Source organism: Panthera pardus, unplaced genomic scaffold (assembly GCF_024362965.1).
Source record: "Panthera pardus isolate Hobbes unplaced genomic scaffold, ASM2436296v1 HiC_scaffold_27, whole genome shotgun sequence".
NCBI classification, from domain to species: Eukaryota; Metazoa; Chordata; class Mammalia; order Carnivora; family Felidae; genus Panthera; species Panthera pardus.
Window position 1 is genome coordinate 98,154,196 of NW_026526843.1, and position 23,782 is coordinate 98,177,977.

The following is a 23,782-nucleotide window of genomic DNA, read 5'->3' on the forward strand; positions in this document are numbered from 1 at the left end:
GGAAAGCACATGAGGAGGATTCATAGGGAAGGAGTAAAGTCAGAGTGTCCTCTTCTCCACGCTGGGGAGCGTCTCCTTTCTGTGTAGCACAACTGATTCGAAGTTGCCTTTGAAGCACGTTCTTAATGATCTCTTTCTTCGATCTGGAACTTTCTGGACAGGCATCCTAGGACCGCGGCTACACTTCACCCAGAGCTCCAGTTCCAATGTCTTTCCACAGGCCCCTGGCTAAATGCACCCTTTTCCTCCTTGTTACGCCCCTTACCCGTTTTTGTTGCCGTTGTTGTTGCCGTCGTTGTTGTTGTTTGTTGTTGTTGTTCTTACTGTTTCCCAAAAAGATGTCACGTCATAATGGGAAAGGGCGAGGTTACTTGAACGTGGCTAGAGTGACGGGAACTTTTTTTTTTTTTTTTTTTTGTAGCCCTCAAGGATGTCCTATGATATGCGCCCTCCCCCAAATGTAATCATTTTGTGCCTAGGACCACTGTGACTAATTCCAGGATGCCTAGGTCAGCAAAATCATATCGTAGTAATAGTTTTCAACGTGTTCTTCTTCCGGGGAGTTTTCCATTAAAACGGCGCTTGAGGGGCACCTGGTTGGCTCAGCCGGTTAAGCGTCCCACTCTTGACTTCAGCCCAGGTCATGATCTCGCGATTCGTGAGTTTGAGCCCCACACCGGGCTCTGCGCTGGTGGTGCGGAGCCTGCTTGGGATTCTCTCTCTCTGCCCCTCCGCTGCTTGCGCTCTCTCGCTCTCAAAATAAGTCATTATTGTAAAAAATAGTACTTGAAAGATAGGTTGCCTTCATGAATTCTTTGTATTTCTTGGAGGTGGAGGTCGCTGCCCGCAGGCCGCTGCTTTCTATTTCCTCTTAGTGGGTCCTGGAAGCCCATGAAATGAGTGGTCGTGTTTTGTGTTTATGAATTCTGTGCAGGTTTCTCAGGAGAGGGTCCATCATTTTCACGAAGGCATTCGTGACTCGCAGGAGGTTAAGGACCATCGGGCTAGACCAGTGGATTCTCGATCTCTACGCTGGAGCGACAGAATCAGGCACTCCAGGGTGGGGGCCCAGCAGCCTGTGTTTTAATAAGCCTTCTGGGTGATTCTCAAGCTCACTCAGGTGTGACGACCAGCGTGCTGGACACATTACGAATACACAATGCAAAAGTTCATGTTCACAGCTACGTGTGGGTGAGAAAACAAACCCCTCTCTCCCGCATGGGTCTTTCCCTCTGGCCCCGCTTGGACCTTTCCCTCTGGCCACATAGAGTCACTCAGCTCTGACATATATTCTTGTGTCATCTCGTCTTGCCTTCGACTTGACTCTTGCTCTTCCCCGTGCTTCAAACTTCATTCTCTGTCTTCTCTCCTGGTTGTCTCCTATTCATCCCTCAAAACCCTGCTCAAATACCATCACTTGCGGGGTGGCATCTGCACATCTTGGTGACGGGGCTAAGTGCTCCGTTCCCAAAGGGCTGTGCCCACTTTCACGTTATCCGAGATCATTATCACTTGACTTTATCAAGAGACTGTCGGGTGCTTGAAATAAAGTTCTATCCTGTGGTTTTCTGATTGTTTTCAGACACGATTTAGGCAACACCTCCATCTTGCTGTGAGCCCACAAAAGGGAAAGATCCGAAAGTCAGGAAGGAACAAAACTCTGACACCACCAGGCCGAAGGGTTTCTCAGCAAGTCCCTTTATTTTCTACTCAAGATAACATTAATAATTAGGTATTACCCACATTGGTTTCTCAGTCCCCCGCTGATAAGGTTTTCCTGTATTAAACTCTCAACTATGTCAGAAATTTCCGCAGAGATTCACGGCAACTTTACCGTCGCTCTGTCCCTAGCTGAGAAGAGTAGACCAGAAACCTTTGCCCGTGGTAAAGCGCTATGAACATAACCTGTTTCCTACTTCTATTTCTCTTTCTTGGAGTGACCTGACATCTTTATTTATAGTCAAGATTAGTGACAATGATGAAATCCAACTATAATCTTTTCTTTCTTACTCGGGGCACTGTGAAGCAAGTTTCCACTGTTTTGGAACATATTCCAGTGTAGCTCCCATATAAAAATGTTTATGATGTAAAATAATCTATAAAGGCCTCCTTTTCTCTGCCCTAGTCCTTTGTTAAAACTTACATGATTTATCTTATGGGCATGAATAAAACCTAGGCCTTCGCAAACCTTACTCTCCTGGAGATGGTTTTTCAAATGTATGTGTTCTCACATGAAAGGAGCATCATCACAGGACCAAAGGCCAAGAATGCCCCGGGTCTGTGTCAACAGTGTGGTCAAGGGTCTCTAGGATGTTCTGAACTGAACCTAATGCTTTGGGAAAGATTAGCGGCTATACGATGAAAAACCCATGTTCTGACGTCAGCGCAGTGGGTTCTAGGAAGGAAGAAATATCCTCGATCTTTTGCCAGTTTTCTCATTTGTGAGATTTTCTTTGGCAGATATGGCAGTGTTACCTATCTTTTTATTCATGTCCACACCTTCCTCTTCCTTTTCTTCATACGTTGAAAAAGAGAGTAAATTTTCTCCCAATCACCATCCACCCTGTTCCATAAGAGAAGAGAAGCCAAATAGAGGGAAATAACTCCCGATGCGCAAAACAGGGGGAAAAATTATACTCTCCAGAAAAAGCAGTTTGCTCTACTTGGTCATAGACAGAAATTAACTCACCAAAGAACAACAGGGATTCAGACCCAATTATGTCAATAGGACTTCAGTTAACATCGTGATACGAGAACCTTCTTTAACATTCAAACTTTATGGGTACCTAGAATTCACGTTAAAGGTAATATCTCTGGGTGTTGTATGGAAACCAATTTGGCAATAAATTTCATATTAAGAGAAAGAAAGAAAGAAAGAAAGAAAGAAAGAACAAAATAAAGAAAGAAAGAGAAAGAAAGAAAGAAAGAAAGAAAGAAAGAAAGAAAGAAAAGAAATGTTACAGTGTTGAAATATTAAAAAAATAATAAAGGTAGTATCTCTAAACTTTAGACTAATGAGCACCCACAAATGAATTCAGTTGTGTCCAATGTGTGCCTGTGAATTATTTAGAAATTGTCCTGCTACTCAGGGTGAAAAGATGTAAAAATCATCGTAGATTTATGATATCCTTAACCTATTCCAAACAGTTGCCTCCATGTAGGGTTGTTTGTGGCTGCGTTGGGAGGTTAAGAGGGGTTTCTTTCGAGGGGTGGGAGCCAGAATAAAGTTGTTCTGCAGTTACAACATTCATAATTAAAATGAGCCAGAGGAAATTAGCGACATGGCTGTTGTGATTTCTGGTGTTTTATGAAAAATAATGATGGCCCTTTGCCATATGTTCTTGCCTTCTTCTTACACATTGCTGTTGGGCTAAGATGAGACTTGACATCAACTAATTGCTTATTTCTAATCCACAATCTTGAACTACACAGAATCTCGGGGGCAGGGGGGAATAGCTCCGTGACAAAGACGTTCAGGAAAATAAGAGCTCCTCTGACCTTTAGCTCTGCATATAACATAGACAAATTGTATAGCTAAATATAACCAGATGTGTATTGGTCCGTGGGAAGATAGCTGCCTCTTTTAAGGATAAGAATGTGTTCTGTTCATTGTGAGGCACTCCATGTCACGAAAGGTACTAGTTCTGAGTTGACCGAGGAGGAATAAATAAGGACATACCTAACTGGAGTACAATTCAGTTGCCTGGGCATTCCTCTCAGAGCATGTGGCCCAACTCAGAAGTTACTCACTCTGTACTTGAAGACTGGGGAAGAACGAGGGTCAGAACACAGATCTGTTGGAATTTATACATTTTACTCCCCCTCGTTCTTGGCCCCCAGTTGAGGAAGCTCCAGTTTGGAGATGAAGCAACCTGTCCAAGCCCACCTCACAGACGTGATGGAGGGGATTTATAAGGAGTCTGAGCGTTAGTTTCCTGCCCCATTTTTCTCCCTCTACTACATCCCCACCCCTCCTCGTGGCTGTGCAATAATAAATATGTCTCAGTGTCGGAAAGGCCCATCTGGTCTTTCTCAGATAAGGACAGTTATCTTCCAACAGGCTGATTCCCGCACATAAAACATAACACAAAACCCCAAGTACTTTCCGCGTTGTAGACTTTTCATGCGTGGCCGTCTCTACGATTTACATGGGCAATCTCGAGTTTAAGTATGAAGGCCTTTCGAGATTACCGCCGGCAAGGATCCTCTGAGAGATGTCGCACGTAGGAAATACCCACTTACGAGCAATGAAGCCATATAGCAGTATCTGAAAAAATATTGCAAGACAGTATAGGTTTCGACAGGAATTTTAGATGTATTTGTAAAAAAGAAAACAGCCTCAGGACTTGTTTCATCTTCCAACACCAGCATCATGACATTAGTTTCCTCCGCTGTGTCCACGGCACCTTAACTGTTTTTGACCCATCCCATGCAGTGTTTACCTGCCCTTTTTCAGGAGCGCGTGTCCTTTAAAACCCACTCCCACATGCTTTAGGAACGCCTAACAGAATGTCTTTTCGTTGGGAGTCTCCCGTGCCCACCTGCAGCTCTCGTGCCAGTGCCCTTGCCTCGTCATTGTAATTTACTTGGTTCCAAGGGGCGAGTGTATGTATGTATATGTTTAAAACACAGCATATATAATGTTTGTCTGACTCCTGGGGGAAATGCAGCCTAAAATAGCATTTCTATCTTTAAAATGCTTTTGTGAACAGTTCTCACTTTGCCTGTGTCTACCTTCCAAAGGTAGAGAAAGGAAAGGACGAAATTGAGTCACACATGCGACTATTTCTGTAATTTATGCACACTCGACGATGGTAGCGTCCCTCCTCCTTCTTTCCTGGTTTTGGAACAACCTTGTCATTGGTTCAAGAATGGCTGAGGCCGCCTGTCAGCTAAATTCCTGCCTCCATTCTCTCCGTGATGCCACATACGCTGACAGCTGCCCCTTAAATAATTATTCTCAAACACTGTTAAAGTATTTTTGGTATTTAAACATTTAAATTTTAAATATTTATTCTCTCTCTCTCTCTCAAAATAAACTTAAAAAAAAAAGAGACATATCTATGTGAGAAAGTTCAATGTCAGCTGAGACGTGAAGAAGGAGAAGATACCAGTTATAGGAAAAAAGGAGGACACAGATTGCTTCCCAAGTAAAAAGTGGGGCTTTTACCACCAGCTTTGTGATAGGCAAGATCTTGGCTAGAACTTACTAGGAAATGTAGGGGCATCTGGGTGGCTCAGGCTGTTGAGCAACTGACTTTTGATTTCAGCTCAGGTCATGATCCCAGGGTTATGGGATCAAGCCCCGCGTCGGGCTCCATACTGACCATGGAACCTGCTTGAGATTTTCACTCTCTCTCTCTCTCTCTCTCTCTCCCTCCCTCCCTCCCTCCCTCTGCCCTCCCACATTCTCTGTCTCTCTAAAGTAAAAAAAAAATGTGGCTAGAGACGAGGTCAGAGATCCTTCAGATAATGTGGGGCCTTGAAGTCCCATTGTAAGGAGTTTGAAATTTATTTCAAATGTAGCAGGAAGCAATAGAAGCTTCTAGAGCAAGATAGTGACATGATCTGATGTAGGCTTCAAATAAATCACTGTATTGCTATGTGGAGATTAAAGAAGGCAGGAGAAGAAACTAGAAGACCAGTTAGAGGTGGCCTGGACTAGGGTGGCTGCAGGAAAGAAATGGACTGATGTGAGATATAATTTGGATGTTGGAATCCTCACATACACTAATGGGTTGGATGATGAGAGTAAAGGAGAAGGATGTCTCAAAGAAAACTCCACATTTTTAACTGGAACAGATGGATGGTAGCACCATTTATTGAGATGGTAAAAACTGGGGGAGAAGTCAGTTTTGTGTTCCCTTTTCAACATGTTATGCTTTCAACTGTGACACGTTCAAGTGGAGATTTCGAATACATTGGTGAAACTCAGAGAGGAGTTCGGGGCTGGCTCTTTGAATTGGGGATGATTCAGGTTATCCGGTCTATCTAAGACCATGGGACTGGGTAAGCATACTTAGGGATAGGGAGAAAGAGGAGAAGGAGAAGAAAAAGGGTCCTAGGACCAAGTCCTGGAGACCACCAACATTCAAATATTAGGTAGGAGTGGACAACCTGTCAAAGGAAACAAAAAAGGAAGGGCCAAAGAGGGAGGGGGAAAACTAAGAAATTATGGGGTCGTGGTCGCCAAGAGAAGAAAGAGAGGGTTTCCAAAAGGAGGGCGTGGTCAACTGTGTCAAACACTGCTGAGAGGTGAGTTGCATTAGAAAAGAACATTGCCAGCGTGCCTGGGTGGCTCGGCTGGTTAAACATCTGTCTCTTGATTTTGGCTCGGGTCACGATCCTATGGTTGTGAGATAGAGCCCCGTGTCGGGCTCTGCGGTGATAGCGTGGAGCCTGCTTGGGATTCTCTCTATCCCTTTCTCTCTCTGCCCCTCCCCTGCTGGTTCTCTGTCTCTCTGTCTCTCTGTCTCTCTGTCTCGCTTTCTGCAAAATACATAAAGCCTTAAACAAAGAACAGAGCCGTGTCTTTTGGATTTGGCCGCAAGGAATGTCATTGGTCACCTTCATGAGAACAGTTTAAGAGGAGAGGCGGAAGCAGTTGTAAGAGTGAGAAGACTGAAGGAGGTTGACTGCGCACAGCGCCCTTCAAAAGTTAGGCTATGAAGTTTAGGAGAGAAATAGGGCAGCCCCTTAAGGGGAATGAGGGATCAAAGGAAGGTTTGGGGAATGATTTTCTAATGTTTGTTTTATGTTTAGAACTTATACTCCAGGTAGGGAACTGGATGTGAAACCTTTGAGGAAGAGTGACACAAGTCCACATAACAAGAGAATACGTGAAGGCACGTGTATGTCTCAACGCCTGGAGAGGGTGGAGGTAATTAACAGACTGGGATGAGGCCTGGCGCAGTGGAAAGAGCCTGGCCCGAGGCCCTGTAAGATCTGTTTAGAGTCTAACTTCCCCCCACTGACTAGCTTTGTGATCTTGAGCAAATTACAAAATGTTTCAAAGCCCGTTATTTTTTGACATCCATAAATAGGGCAAACGATACCTACTTTATAAGGTTTGGGCAAAGATTAGATGAGGTGACGTAGGCAGAGCATTTAGTACCTAACCCAATGCCTGGTCCCTTGAGGGCCTTCATTAAAACCGTGTCCCTCTGGTTCTCCTCTCACCTTCCTTCATGACTCCAAGCTCGCTAGCAGAGAAGACACGAGGCTGTTCCGAGGAAAATGAGTTCCAAGTGCATGGCAATGGGAGCCAGAGCTGTAGGCAGGAGCTAAGAGATAATGCTAAGAAAGATCAACATCGAGATTCAAAGGGTACGGAGTATGGCCAAGTCCCCCTTTTACTCAGAAGGAATTCTGTGTCCTTGGGTTTTCTTATAACTGGTGTCTTTCCATCCTTCAAGTCTCAGGTGACATTGAACCTTCTTACATAGGTATTTCATGACCACCGTGACCAAAGAACACTCCATCACCACCACATGGAGACCGTTATTCTCACCATAACCCTCCACTTGCTATCTTCAGAGAACCTTCTTATTTTATTGAATATTTGTTTATCTGTTTGCCCTATTTCTTTCCTGTTTATCCTATTTCTCTCTGTGTTCACCTTATTAGGCTGTGTACATCAAGAAAGTAGAAGTTTGTCTTTCACCACTGGGGGCCTAGATGCTGATATATTAAATATTAGTGGGAGGAAGATAAAGTTGGGAAGGAGGGAAGATAGAAGGAAAGAAGGAAGAAAGGAAGGAAAGAAGGAAGGAAAGAAGGAAGGAAGGAAGGAAAGAAGGAAAGAAGGAAAGAAGAAAGGAAGGAAGGAAGGAAGGAAGGAAGGAAGGAAGGAAGGAAGGAAAGAAGGAAGGAAAGAAGAAAGGAAGGAAGGAAGGAAAGAAGGAAGGAAAGAAGGAAGGAAGGAAGGAAGGAAGGAAGGAAGGAAGGAAGGAAGGAAGGAAATTTAAGGGCTGGGACTACATCTGTCTTACATTAGATGTGGTCCCATAGCTCCTAGTGAAATCTTGGAAATACCATAGGCACTTACACGTATGTTTGTGTGATGAATAAATATGCAGAGAATTTTCACACTGTGACAGAATAAAAAGAAACAAGTAAAAACGCGATGCAGAAGAGAAAAGATGATTCCCATGTTACTTCCAAGCTAGTATATCTGCAGTGAACTCTTTGATTTTAAAAAGTAATTTTAAGACTAGAGTAAACCAGAGGGGCAGACAAGGAGAGAAAGCATCACGTGTTACCAGAGTTTGCAATTGCTTAAGGCGGTCTGACAAATAGGATTTTGCTCAGTTTCCTCCGGGGGAATCCACCCTAGGCCAGGCATTTTTAAAGATTAGATTGTGAAATAAAGGTTTGCACCTGGCAATGTACCGAGGCAGGAGACCATATCCCTTCTCTCCACTGTTCTCGGGCACAAGTGTGAGAATTTTTGAATGAGATATGAAAGCAAAGACAACGAACCCTGCAGGATAATAGTCTCTGAGGACCTTAATAACAGCCATTTTTAAAGCACAGCCTGCGGACTCCTAAATCCATAGCTGCTCGTTTAAGATGCATTGCAATGCAGTGGACCTGCAAACACACTCCTTATCTACCTAGAGCAACAAGGCTCCAAGCCAAACAAGAGTCCCCAAATTAACTCTTGTTTCTCTTGGGCTGATGACTCTGCTGCTTTCCCAAGGACTGCAATGGCCAGAGAGAGAATAACAGAAAACAGTCACACCTTCTGTGAGTCTGTACCCAACTGCATTTCCTGAGTGAGTGAAGGACGTCTGGTGGTTAGATTAGAGTCCTTATAAGGCCAAGTTTGTAGGCCCAGTTCCTTTATACGCGTGCTTCTCAAAAAAAAAAAAAAAAAATCCATTAGGAAGGGTAATTCTGTTTTGTTTTGCTAGTTTTAATGTTCAATCCATACCAGACCGATACTTTTGTAACACGCAATAAAAATGAATTACTTTTCAAACTTACAAAAACCAGACACAAAATGCAACCCCGTGCTTTTTATTTTTAGGCTGCTATAAACGTTTTGAAAGATTTACTCTCGATTTCTGTTCTCATAATGGAATGTGTGTGTGTGTGTGTGTGTGTGTGTGTGTGTGTGTGTGTGTGTATACTCCAAAACCTCGAGTATTGAGAGCCTGTGTCTCACAAGTCATTTTGGATAACCAAACGAAGGGAGTTTGACTTTTGTGCACGGGTTTTTGTTTTGTTTAATGTCTTTAAAGCATCAACACCTTTCTGGGATAACTATGTTGGACAAATTCAGTTAAAGAGTTTTAGATAGGGGCGCCTGGGTGACTCGGTTGGTTAAACGTCCAACTTTGGCTTAGGTCATGATCTCACAGTTGGTGAGTCGGAGCCCCCAATCAAGTGTCAGTGTGGAGCCCTCTTCGGATCCTGTCCCCTTCTCTCTCTGCCCCTCCCCTGCTGACGCGTGCACGTTCTCATTCTCTCTCTCTCTCTCTCTCTCTCTCTCTCAAAAGTAGAATAAACATTAAAAGAAATTTTAAAAGTTTTAGATATACTGCTTCTTAAATAGAGTTTACTGAACATACTTCTGCTTTTCCTGGTGAATTTCAGATCTTCATTATCAACATTAATTATTTGGCTTCACATTAAAGCAAGGTGATGCCTTCAAGGGCTAATAATATATGTAGGGCTGTTAGTCGCCACGCTGCGTAACCCCGGTCACCTATGTGTGCCCGTGGCTCCTTCTACAGCTTTCTGGTTCTCTGTCAGGTGTCGCTCCTTGCCACTTTCCGTGTAGCCCTCAAGGATAACTTCTCTCCTGTTTTGGATCTTTGTTCCTGACCTTTTAAGTTCTTGGAAATCAGATCACCGCTTCTTCTCTTTCTTTTTTCTTTTCTTTTTTTTTTTTCCTATCAAGCGGATTTGAATTAGGTGAAAATTATCAGTGAAGAGGAACTAATGGCCTTATCATTATTCACATACTAATTGCTTTCAGAAAAGATTAGAGATTGTGCGTCTTTCATGAATTTTGTAGGGAGATGCGGTCACTTATTTTTATTCTTCCCACATCTTTTTGTCTGTTTTGTTTTGCTGCTGACTTCTCGGTTACATTCAAGATAGGGAGGCTGTCCTTTGCTGAGCTCTTTTTTGGAGACAAATAGCTCCATTTACATAGGAAAGAAAATATTTGGATACTCTTATCAATGATGTTTTGGAATAGTACCATCATCATTTGTTTGGGTATAATAAGAAGAAGGGTGTAGCCCTAACTCATTCTTGACATCTCTCTTCTTTATTTTTCTTCTAGTAAAACTTTTATAACTTTTCCTCTTCTCCAATTATCTCGTTACTTAGGGACACTCTGGATCATTCTACTTGTTGAATGAGACAGTACAAATTTAATATTCCATAATCTTGTGCTTGTCCTACTTTCCTTTAGAAACTTTTATTCTCAGTGACTTCCTGAAAGAAGGCCTCCACCCTAGTTAGTTTAAGGACCTCACCTGCATTCTTTTTTTTTAATTGTTTTTTGATGGTTTATTTTATTTTTGAGAGAGAGACAGAGTGTGAGCCGGGGAGGAGCAGAGAGAGAGGGAGACACAGAACCCGAAGCAGGCTCCAGGCTCCGAGCTGTCAGCACAGAGCCCGAAGGGGGTTCAGACTGGCAAACTGTGAGATTATGACTTGAGCCGAAGTCGACGCTTAACCAACGGAGCCACCCAGGAGCCCCGGACCTCAGCTACATTCTGTCTCTTCTGAACACACATCGCGGCTTCCCATCGGGTTGTGCAATTCATTGTCCCTGCTCATAAAGCAAACTCACTCCCACCTTCTGCCATTCTTACAGTCTTCTGCCCAGTGGGAATACCTCCTTCCCTCTACCTCTCTCAGTCTTATCCATCCTTCAAGGCTCAAACCAAGTCCCATGAGTTCATGAGGTCTATTTCTATCACTTGGCCTCCACACTGATTGTCTTCTAAGAGAAACCCTTATATTAGCTGTTACTTATTAAAGGCTTTTTGTGTTCTGGACACTGTTAAAAGTATTTTACAAAAATTATTCCATGTAATATTCAAAACAACCCAGCAGGTAGGTATTATTATTTAATATTTAGCAAAGCCAAAGAGATTAAAGAGTTTTTCAACTTAGGCAGCTAATAAGGGAAAGAGAAGGGGGAGACTCAAACTAGGTCTACTTAACTGCATTCTGCCATGAATTTTCCCCGGAGGCTGAGAAAGGGAACTTAGGAAAGAAGGAGGCCAGACTCTCAGAAAAAAGAAGGGAGTGCGAGATTTGAAACAGCTCTCCAGGAAACGAGATTCTCTCCACTCCTAAAACCTCTGCGTTGTGAATGTACTGCTTGCCTTACAGCTGGCCTGCTTGGTGGTCACAGTGGAGTTTTCCTCTGTGATCACACAGAATTTTAGGCTCTGTGGTCCTTTGGTGGGGGAGGCAACAAATTATGATTTTATTGGCACCCGGTTTCTCAATGATTTGATGTTCTCTCTTATTGTATTGGAGATATCTCTGTCCACCGCTTCAGTTCTGTTTAATAGTCTCCATATTATTAAGACCACAAAATGAACTCTTGGGGTACCGAAAGCATTTTTCTGCCTTGTCTGATGGCAGGGCGAGGTTTGTTGAAACTTAAGCAACACTCCTAACACTCCTAACACTTCGTCGTGTTATTAACAGGAGAAAATAATTGGGAAAAAGTTTTAGTTAATACGAAAAACCTCAGAGGTAACATCGCCTCGTGGTTAAGAGCACAGTCCCCGGGGTCCAATAGCCTGGGTTTGAAATCTGGCCCCGTGGTTGATCAGCTGTGTGACCTTGGGCATTTTTCCCTCTTCTTTAGTTATTGGGCTTTTTAAAGAATACCATCAAAAAAAGAAGAGAGCCTTCGTTGAATGTAGTGAGGAAGGCATTAAGTGCTCTTTTTTAGTTACATCAGAAGTGAAATACAACTACTTACGAATGCCTGTGACAATTCCTTTTTGTCCAGATTGGCTCTCTGCTGAGAACTCCACTTGATTCTCTATGCCCGCCGCCTGCTTTTCTGTGGCCCCCGAGTCTAAGGTCCCTCTTAAGATAAATGCCATTGTGGGAGTTTTAGGCAAGTGTGGGTGTCTTCCTTCCTACCTGTCCTGTCAATGTCTCCTCCCCCCTAGGAGTCATGCTGCCCACTCGTATTAAAAAATCTCCATTACAGCATGCCAACCTCCTTTCAAAAAAGCCTTGTGTTCCTCAGCAACGCTCACCTCCGTTTTCCAGCAGCCTACCCGCGTCCTGTGGCTTGACAAATTCCCTACCAGCCTCCCGTCCCAAGAGAACACGGACCGGCTGCATCGATACCGGCGTGTCAGGTCATTGCTTAGTGTGATGTTACTGAAGGGCGAAATTTCTGTTCCGGCGGCAAGGAGAGTTTGCAGCAGGAGCCCTTTGTGGCCCAAACGGGTTTTGCTCACAGCGGGTCCCAGATGCCCAGCTGCCAAATAAGAAGTGAAAACGGTGGTCAGGATTCCATCTTCCGTTCGGAACGAATCAATCCATGCGGGTACATTTCTGATCGAAGTCAGTAATGTCCGCTTTCCAAGTGCTTTTCCCTCAACAGTTGCCTTTTCCCACCTTGTTAGGAATAGCCTCGTTCACCTCGTTCAGCTTCAATAACTACTGTCTATTACAAGCGCTGCTCGTAGCAAATGGGGCGGGGAGGGGCAGCCCAAGAGCTTGCAGAGTCGAAAGAACTCTAATTCTAATACTTAAAAGATACATGACTGTAGGCAAGTCAGTTACATTTCTCTCCGCCTCGGTGCTCTCATAGGAAAAACAGAGAAAACACATACTCCACAGGGCCAGGAGGAAGAACAAAGCGGTACCTTCGTAAGTGTTTTGTACACCGTAAAGCCCATTACTGTTCTTGTGTCATTTGTCACTCTCAACCAGCACGGTGACCCGGAGAAGAGGTGCAAGCTAGGAGCTCCCTCGTGCCCGTGCCAAGACTTTTACTTCAGCCACTTCCGAACTTCCAAGGGGAGCAGTTTTCATCCCAACATCTCTGAGATTTGGCCGGAAATTCCCATCAATATTTAGTTGGTAATGTGAAGGAGCTCATTCGAAAGCACACGCTAGATTTCCGGAGACGTACAGGCAGAGCTCTCTCTTGCGTTCCTCTTGTTTTCCCACCGTGCTAAGACTAGCCAAATAACCAGTCCTCGATAAATACGGGTGCATCGGTTTTACATGTGTTTATCTTTTTGATGATGCAACAAAGATGTTTATAGGTGGCATAATGGAAATAGCAAAGATGAAAATTAGCAGACTTACGAATCACCTTCCTCTTTATGCTTGGGAAGATCGCTCATTTATTCAAGAAGGTGTTGATGACTTCACGATCTACATGATCTTAAGGAACTATCGATTGAGCTTCGGTCTCTGCTCTAAGCGCGGGATCTAAAAATTCAGATGAACTATCATTTATATGCATGTCGATGCACAAAGCTGATTGTATTAGTCAGACCTAATTTTCTTGAACAACTAAAGGTTTGGTGTCCGTCCCCTAGGTGGGTACTCTGAGGCAAAGTTCTAAATCAAATACAACAAGAGGAAAAGTGAAGCAAAAGAGAGAAGCGGGGAGAATTATGTGGATGACTTGGGTCTGTTTGGTTTTGAGCCCTGATTTCTTTAGACACATTAACATCACTTTTCTCTTTTCCTGAAGAAGTGGCAAATTCAGCAGGGGCATGTTCTGCCCCGTTCTGTGACCTAAACAAAGAACAGAGATGCGTGTTTGATCAAACCCCATCCTGCAGGAAGCCCGGTACCAGTTTTCCACCACATAAGCTGGTCTCGAAATCAGGCAATTTCCTTGCAGCACAAGCCTGTTCTTTGATGGGATAGAGATAGATGCTGCTCGATCTGTTGGACTCTTTCCCTTCTTTCAACTTTGGATGTGCTTCCATCCATACCCGCCCCCCCCCCCCCGCCACCTCGTGACTTCCAGAAATAGTGACAGGGACATTCATTGTCCATCTACCTTCTCAACATTCCGAAGTCGGCATCTAAGAGTCCGTGACTTGCTCTCACATCCCCCCTCACTTCAGAAGAGCCGTTTCATTCCATTTTAGAAAGAGAGAGCAGAAAAAAAAAAAAAGTTTCTAGTTACACAGATCAATCCAATTGTTCGGAGCTTCAGAATGAATTTTTAAACTTGTTGAACAGAAGCATACAAATCTCTCAAAGCAAGTCAGATAATGGACAAAGGCTCCATTCATTGTGTGGGCAGAAAGGAATGCTGGTACCCGGCAGCTCTCTAAGGAATGTTCCTTTGGCTTTGACCGTTCTGTTGGGAACAAGGAGGGAAACACATATAGAAAATGAATTTCTAATGTCTCTGGCTTATAATGGCAAAATGATAAGAAAAGTTGGCTGTTTCATATAAACTGTCAGTTGCATATTCCAGGCCTCCTCTCTGAGGTCCCTCCCACACCCACAGGCCTGGCCACCGTTTAGTGAGGAGTACAAAGTGGCTGTTTATTATTATTGACTGGTGAGGCCTGTGCTCTGAAATTCATTCTGTCAACAGAATGTAAGCAAAGTTGGCATTTTAAAGCCGGGCTCTTTCAGTCGCTGGGTTTTCTCAGGATTGCTATGCAACACGATCAGTGCTGTAGTCCCCGGTTCAAGCTGAAAATGTTACACAGGAAGACATACCATGTAAAGGTCAGATTCTTCTACTATGATAATTTTCTTGATCTGTGTATATACAAATGAGGTTGAATGTGTCATGTCTTATCATAACGCTTCTCAAGGTCCTGTGGGCTTTCTACCTGTCAAGCCTAAAAATACGACGGTAGTTTAAATGGGAAATCTTACTAATAAATGTATGACGCTATAATAAATGTGTGATGGTGTAATGCCAAGGTGAACTTAATGTGCATTGTCAAGAAGATGCTCTCCTATGATAGAATCCCATTAACGTGCTGGTGCTGCGGACCGAGTACAACCTTGTTTATTAGTCTCTCCATGCTTTTATGGCCAGAATCAACTCTACAGATTACTTATGTGCACGGAAAATATGACTTAACCCATAGTGTAGTGAAATGATCGGCCCTGGGGTGCACTTTGTCATGGAATCTTATTTCGTATCACTTCCAGAAAACACTCTCTTTTGTCTGCGGACTAGTGGATGTAACTTAGGAAACGTGTAAAGTTGCAGATACATAATGTTCCCATTTATAATGTCAAGGAATAAATTGATTATACCTAATAAGATGCCCACTTCCGATCTCCATAATAACACGAAGAGATAATACAGCAAGAAGAGGAAGTTGGGGGTGCGTCGTCTTGTTAGTTGACCCAGTTCAAGGGTCTTGTGAACGAATCATTTTTTACACTCCTCCCAAATCACATTTAGCCGATCTCTTTCGCTTGGTAACTCTGTGCATGTTCTTCTTCCTGCCGTCTCGTAGGACCTCCAAGGAGAAATCGAAGCTCACACAGATATCTATCACAACCTGGATGAAAATGGCCAAAAAGTCCTGAGATCCCTGGAAGGTTCTGACGACGCAGCCCTGTTGCAAAGACGTTTGGATACCATGAACTTCAAGTGGAGTGAGCTTCGGAAGAAGTCTCTCAACATTAGGTAGGAGCACATCAGGGGTGAAAAAAAAAAAAAAGCCAGAAATGAATTGAAATGGGGAGACTGGCCTCATTTTCCTAACTCGAGTAGCTAATATATGTTTATGTAAATCACCCATTTTCAGAATGATTCATTTTATTTTGAATAAACGAATCATTCATTTGCTTGGTACGGAGCCGATTGATACTTGAGGGTTCAGATCAGATTAGAATGGTGAGGTTTTATAACCATGGGAGAGATGCATATGAAGACATTAGAGTGAATTTAAATGAGGAACACAGCTATCCTAATTTGATAGAGTTCTCTCTTGGCTTACTACAGGATTATACAAAAAGTGAGAAAATTAGCGTGTGTTTATCGTGTAATTCTTGGGCTTTACTCTAAATGCATAACAGAGGACGTCCCTTAAATACCAGAATGCCTTGTAATTAACACTTTAGAGGAGACCTCTCCGTAGCTCCTGCCGCTAGGGAGGAATTGTAGACACTTCTGGTCTTCCGCTCCCTCTCACATTTTCTCACCACATCCTCCGTAGCCTAAGCCTTTACTTGTTCTGCACTCTCCCCTTTTGCACAGTTGCCCATTCTCCTGAGAAGCTGGTGGAGGCATCTCAGCGTTGTTGTAAAGAGCACAGAGGGGAGCTCTTGCTACACCCATTGTGAGACAGTTCAGTGGCAGCGCAAAAAGAGGGGACAGTTAAGTGCGACGCCCCGTGTCGCGTAAGTGACACGGGAAATGCAAGGAGCGCTAGTCGGGTTTCCTGCTTTCTGATCACTCGTGTGTCCCAATTTCACATGTCTTTGTACAAATATTTTGTGCTTTCTTCTGTGTCTGGAAGAGGGGGGGTAGCAGAGGGTGGCAGAGGGAGACGAACGGACTTGACGGTAGATGGAAGGGAATGTGCTAAACCCTGGCAGGAGGTGCTACCCCTAGGTTGTGAGATTACAGAGTGGAGGTTTCTTTTTCTCCTTTATAGTTCTTCTCAATCGGCCAAACTTTGGACATACAGCCTATTTGCTTCTCTAATGAGGGGAAATTTCCCCGAAGTTTAGTAATTCAAAAGCACGCTCGTAAAATCCTGTACTTATAATGCGAAACGCTACTAATGACAGCAGCCAACCCCCAGTGCGTCACATATCACGCGGTGTCCTGGGCACTTTATATTTCTTGACCCGTTGAATGCTCTCAGCAGCGCTAAGTGATAGACTTTGTTATTATTCTGTCTTTGTATCTGAAGAAAGTGCGGTCGGTCCAGAGGGGCTAAATCATTTTCCTAAGGTCATTTAGTTAGTAAGTGACAGATCCAAGATCGAAGACAGGGCATCCGGCTCCAGAGTCTGAGCTTTTTACCATCAGTGTAGTAATACTGTGAGGTATAAAGCAGAAAGGAAAAGGTAAGCCTCACCTAACTTTTGCACATAAATACGTAATAAATTAAAGGATGGAATAAGGCAACAGATATTTCTATGAGTGAGAAAGGATTTATTTTCAAGTTTATTTATTTATGTTCAGAGGGAGAGAGAGAGAAAGCGAGAATGGGGTGGGGCAGAGAGAGAGGGAGAGAGAGAGAATCCCAAGCAGGCTCCGTACTTTCAGGGCAGAGCCCGATGCAGGGCTCAAACTCACAAATGGAGATCATGGCCTGAACGGAAATCACGAGTCAGATGCTTAACCTGAGCCACCCAGGCGCCCCAGGATTTATTTGTATCCATAAGGTTTCCCCCCCAAGATTGTGCCCCAGCCTCTAAGACACTCATTTTGATCTCCCGCTTCGGTCCATGAAGTTTGTATCGATGTATTGAGGCAGAGTTGGGAACAACAGTGGGCAGTGGCATTTTCAAAGACAGCGAGACTCCATTCTCCGTCTGTCCCTTAGACTCGAGGAGAGGTCAGTGTGTGTAATGACAAAGGCCACTTTCATAACATCTATCATTAAAAGGGAATGAAATACGTGAAATGGGGAAGATATTGGTAGATAAAGTAAAAGGAAAGAAAGTTGATCTTTTTCACAGGAAGGAAAGAGAAAGGTGCTCTAATTGTTCTGAACATCACTCAGTGCCTTTTCTCTCCTTCGTGTGAACTTGATGAAATAAAAGGAGAATCGAAAGCGGCGAAGAGCGTGTCGGCCAAAATATGGGCTCTTCATTCTCAGCAATTTCCCATATGCCAGGCACTGCAGTTCGATTCTTGCTGTCATTAATCAAGGAGGAAACAGTTACCTTGGCTTATCGAAGGTGCTGCGAGTTCTAGAATTTACATATTCACATCAATGGTTTTGGCTTTTAACTAGGCCTCTGTAATAATACAGTCTGTGTTATGAACGCTCACTTACAAAAAACGAAGAAACAACTGATCACGTCAAAGTGATTCGGTCTCTTTCCTGACCCTTGGTTGAAATAAGGGTATCAGTCCGTCCATCCTGAATGGCAGGGTTCAGTGAAAGCAACCCAGCAGAGGCAGTAATTTGGGATGGTTATGAAATCGGATAGATGAATGCTAGAAGAGTTAGACACAGAACCATTCATGACACTTATAAGCCGGCTTTGTGAATCTAGTCAGTTCCTCCATCAGCATTATTCTAGAGTGAAAAGTCGCCACAACTCAAAAATAGTTCCAAAGATACCCTGGAAAAACAGCCCCTGTATTTGCCCAAGCGGTAACACAGTCTCCTACCAAAAGCATTACAGTTAGTTCGTTGTTTTATGAGGGATTCTGAGAGCCATTTTTCCATTTCCGAAGAGAGAAACGTTAGTATCTAACTACACAGGTGCGCATTTTTTTAGGTTTTTATTTAAATTCCAGTTGGCATAGCGGGTGGTGTTAGTTTCAGGTGTGCACCACAGTGACTGGACATTTCCATGCATCACCCGGCGCTCATCCCAACAAGGGCGTTCCCGAATCCCCATCACCAGTTTGGAATCCAAATGAGTTTGCAGCGTCCGTTTGCATTCCCTTGGCTCATAAGAGGTACCCTTGTGCTGCCAGATCCAAGTCCTTATCATGTCCCTTTCCCTCCCTGTAGCTTCCTTCTGCCCTGTGTCTTTTCTCTTCCTGTGATCACGATTCTTACGTAAGTCTCCATCATGACACTCTATTGATCGATTTGTCTGTGTGCCTTTACACACTGATACCATCCGTCACACATTGACAAAAATATTCTTCCTCGGTGGGGCGCCTGGGTGGCGCAGTCGGTTAAGCGTCCGACTTCAGCCAGGTCACGATCTCGCGGTCCGTGAGTTCGAGCCCCGCAACGGGCTCTGGGCTGATGGCTCGGAGCCTGGAGCCTGTTTCCGATTCTGTGTCTCCCTCTCTCTCTGCTCCTCCCCCGTTCATGCTCTGTCTCTCTCTGTCCCAAAAATAAATTTAAAACGTTGAAAAAAAAATTAAAAAAAAAAAAATATTCTTCCTCGGACATTTCTGTCACGTTATTCCCGTGCTCAAGAACTTCAGTCTTGCAGGTGCCCATATTTTACTCATTCATTCATTTTTTTTTTCATCCGACAAATATTTCCCGAGTCTTTTCCGTGTACTTGGCACTCTTCTAGGCACTGAAGGTACGACTGATCGAAACAGGCCAGAGAAAAGTCATTGCTCTCGTGACATTTATGTCTCGTCGCCAGAATCTGGTAGACCCTCCACTCTACCGACGATGCCCAGTAAGACCCTGACAGTCCCTTCCTTTCCTCTTCTTCCCCTGCCTCCCAGTTCCTTCCTCCCCAAGCAGCAATGTAGTTATTGCCCAGCGTGGAGAATGGCTCCTCTCAGCCAAGAAGATTCTGCCGTTTAACCCCGTTCCTGCTCTCCACCAATTTTTTCCCTCGCTCATATGCCCAGGGACATTTGCTGGTCCTCACACTTAGACCCCTCCTCTCAGCCTCCACATTTTCATCCAGACCTCATAATGAATATTTCCCTCTCTGACCGTTCCTTTACGACCGGGTCGTCCCTGCACTGTTCTCCTTTGTGCTAAATGGCACATTCCTTTAAGTATTCTTGAGTTGTTTGATAGGGCTCTGCTTGCTGCTTCCAGCTACATTAGATAAATAGGAAAACTCCAAGCTCTACTATTTGGCAGGGGGTGGGAGGGGGGATACTTTGAGAAGGATAGGTATTAACCCTCCTTTCCATATTTGGTAGAATTCACCTGTGACCAGAATTCATCTAGTCCTGGACGTTGTTGGGAGTTTTTTGATTGCTGATTCCACTTCATTACTAGGAATTGGTCTGTTCACATTTTCTATTTCTTCTCAATTCAGTCTTGGAATATTGTAGGCTTCTAGGACTTTGTCCATTTCTTCTCGATTGTCCAGTTCATTGGCATATAATTTCTGTAGTCATCTTTTGTAATCAATCCTTTATATTTCTGTGATGTCCGTTGCAACTTCTCTTTCATTTCTGATTTTGTCTGAGTCCTCCTTTTTTTTGTGATCGTGGTAAGTCTCCTGCCAGGTAAGTATTGAGTCCTCCTTCTTTTTTGTGTGTGGAGTCTGACTAGAGGTTGATCAATTTCGTTTGTCCTTTGACAAAAGCAGCTCTTAGGCTCGTGGGGATTTTCTCTTGTTTTCAAGTGTCTATTTCATTCACCCCTGCCCTGATCGTTAGTATTTCCTACCTTCTAGTAACTTTGAGCTTCCTTTGTTCTTTTACTACTTCCTTTCAGTGTCCGATCAAGTTGTTTATTTGAGAGTCTTCTTGCTTCTTGAGGTAGGCCTGGATCCCTATAAACATCCCTCTTAGAACCGCTTTTGCTGCGTTCCAAAGCTTTTGAACCAGTGTGTTTTCATTTTCACTTGTCCTCATTTTCATTTGGCTTCCTCTGTGATTTTTTCATTGACCTATTGGTTGTTTAATATGTTGTGTAGCCGCCACGTGTTTGTGTTTCTTGCAACTGTTTCCTTGGGACTGATGTCTGGTTTCATCCCGTTGTGGTCAGAAAAGATGTTTGATATGATTTTGGTCTTCTACAATTTATTGAAACTTGTTTTGTGGGTTATCACGCGATCTATCCTGGAGACTTTTCATGTACACTTGAAAAAGAATGTGTATTCTGCTGTTTGGGGGTAGAATGGTCTCTATGTATCTGTTAAATCCATCTGGTCTAATGTGTCGTTCAAAGCCACTGTTTCCTTATTGACTTTCTGTCTAGGTAATCTATCCAAGCTCTAAATGAGTTGATGAGGTAGAGTAAAAGGAGTCCCGGACCGGCATTTGGGCCACCTACTTTCTCTTCCAGCTCTGTTACTAACTTCCTAGCATATAATCTCGAACATGTCACTTAACTGCTTCCGACTTCAATATTCTGCCTCACTGAAAAGAGAAAATTTGATCAGAGGCGTGGATAGTCTCTTCAATTTCCCTAGCAATTCTACAAATCTATTATTTTTATTTCTGCAGTTACTTTTGACGAACCTAGGCAAATTATTGACATTTTCTACACTGGTTTTCTTATATTTTAAATAGAACTGATTAAGTTCGAAGATATGGTGTAAGAGAAAGCAAATAAGATGTCTTGGAGACAAATGAATACTTTAATTGAAATTGTATAATACCATCTCATAAATTAGTTCAAGGAAAGTATATCCCATCTGTTCCATATGTATTATCACGTCGCATTTTATCCAAGAGGTATAAGAAGAGAAGTAAACACTCAGAGATAGTTGAGTGCCATGGAACGAAAGAAAACACCAACTGTTTTAGGTGGGAGAAAAATAAAATAAAAAATTTTTACTTGCATGCATACATACATGTATGTGCACGTTTTCTCTCTCTCTCTCTCTCTCTCTCTCTCTCTCTCTCTCTCTCTCTCTCTCATACACACACACACACACACACACACACAGTTATTGATGACAGTATCCAACATCTGAATTGTGATTAGTCAAAGAAGTGTTTCTCATTCTAAAATATTCTATATCCACAACCTTGCATTTTAATTTTGAAAATATTAATAATTTGGGAAGTGGTCAGGTGACTGTTTTTTCCTTAAGAACTACATATGAAGATTTCAGTTCATTCTGTCACCAGATTATATTGTCAAGGTTATTGTATATACTATCAACTATGAGAAGCACATCTGTTATCAATGTAATTTCAGCAAAATTTACATTCTGCGAGGTTTTTTTGACTTGGGAGAAAAACGTGTAAATGTTAGATACGAATACTCACTCTTACGGAATTCTGAACGCTAATTTGAAAGGCGAGAATACCAACATTATATAGGCCACAGCAGCAATAAAGCTCTTAGAGAGTCATCGGCACTAAAAGTTAGAAGAGTTCAGAGGTTTTTCTATAATGGAGAATAAAGAAAGAGCAAAAGGTAGCATAGTCTTTCTCCTTTTGAGAAAAAATGCAACTTGGACATTGACTATTCCTGACCTTCTTTCTCTTACTCTTGAAATGTTAATTATGTGTGAAAGTTGGAGTTCATGGCCAAGCCGGACCAAAAAGAAACAAGAAAGTTTACTTCTCTTTGAGTATAATTCTCTCTCTTTATTTAAAGTTCCACAGCTCCCGTTTTATGTCTATGATTCCTTATTATTTCTGCCTTCTTACCTTTTCTTTCTATATGCTTAAGTGCTATCTGATTACACAAGGGTACCCAAGATACACAGGGGTACATCATTAGTTTTATAAAGGAAGTCAAAGCCCGCGGGTGGCTCAGTCAGTTAAGCATCTGAATCTGCATTTCAGCTCAGGTCATGATCTCGCGGTCCGTGAGTTCGAGCCCCGCATCAGGCTCTGTGCTGACTGCTCAGAGCCTGGAGCCTGTTTCAGATTCTGTGTCTCCCTCTCTCTCTGACCCTCCCCCGTTCATGCTCTCTCTCTGTCTCAAAAGTAAATAAATGTAAACAAAATTAAAAAAAAAAAAAAGGATCCATGCCTTTCAGAGTAAAGTTTTGTTAAGAATTTCCAACTAGGCATCAATGCAGTCGTACTTGAAATATTTGTGTCTAGAGAAATCACAATCACTCGAGCAGCCCCTATAATTCTTAGTACGCTGATACTGAAGACTTCCTTAAAGACGAGCATTACATCCCAACACACCTAAAGGTTCTGCATTTTACCCAAACCTTCCAAATGGTGGAAGTTATCTGCTTATTAAAGACCAACATGTGCCTTGTTAAAAGCTAGTAGCCCCTAAGCTCTTGTCTTCACTAATAAAGATTAATAGAAAATGGTTGAAGCTTAAGCATGCCCCTTCAAACCTCTACTTTTATTTTCTGTTGAGTAGGTAGAGGTAAATAGAGTATATTTGCTAATTGGCAGGATATCTTTTGGCTCGGGGATCCAAGCATTTGGTGAAAACCAGTAAGGTTAAAGATTTCTTCACATTAGGAGAGTTTGCAATTTCTACTTCCCGTGTCTAAACACAACAGCTCCAGCTACAAGCTTCAGCTGCTGTCTTTGAGCCTTTGCATCTCAGTTTGCACATTTGCAAAACAAGAGGCTTGACGAGAATTTCTCAGGTTCCTTCCAGCCCTAACAGCCTAGGATAAAACCTGGAAGGGGGAAAAAGAAAGAGTCATTACAAATAGAAAGAAACAGTTTCCGAAGAGACATTCCCAATACAAACGTAGGTTAATCATTTAGAACTATTTGGTACGCAATCTCAAAAATCAAAATAGGGCAGCTGCTTTCAGAGATTGCGCTAGAAATGTGTCTCGAAAACCCTTCACAAGCTTAGCATAGCCACAGAAAATGTTTTGTGAGCTCTTGGTGTGTCATTGCATTTAGATCGCCTTCAAAATCATGTCACTGACAAATGCCACCTTTGTCCCGTGGAGACCAAGAAGTAACGTTTAGGACATGCAGGAACTACTTTAAGAAACTCTTTCTAAAATGGGGTGCCCGGTGGCTCAGTCGGTTGAGCGTCCGACTTCGGTTCAGGTCACGATCTCACACTCCGTGAGTTCGAGCCCCACGTGGGGCTCTGTGCTGACAGCTCAGAGCCTGGAGCCTGCTTCGGATTCTGTGTCTCCCTCTCTCTCTGCCCCTCCCCCGCTCATGCTCTGTCTCTCTGTCTTAAAAATAAATAAAACATTTTAAAAAAAAAAGGTTCTTTCTTAAAGAATGGCCCTGGAGTTCACCTGCTGAGTTGTGAAGGTTCTCGTTAAAAGTCCAGAAAGTCTGGAGGTGGAACCTGGGAGTCTA

At 43.1% G+C, this 23,782-nt stretch overlaps 1 protein-coding gene across 20 annotated transcripts in view; it reads left to right on the top strand.

The window, feature by feature from the left end:
* Positions 1-23,782, top strand: part of DMD (dystrophin) — a 2,111,713-nt gene that overhangs the window by 1,731,380 nt on the left and 356,551 nt on the right. For 18 of the 20 annotated variants that reach the window (XM_053892047.1, XM_053892050.1, XM_053892044.1 and 15 more), the window contains one exon: positions 15,462-15,634. In XM_053892047.1, the coding sequence (XP_053748022.1) occupies positions 15,462-15,634 (173 nt within the window). Of the gene's footprint in view, positions 1-14,612; positions 14,713-15,461; positions 15,635-23,782 lie in introns of those variants that run through there. The other 2 variants (XM_019419711.2, XM_019419710.2) reach the window with 1 other exon arrangement.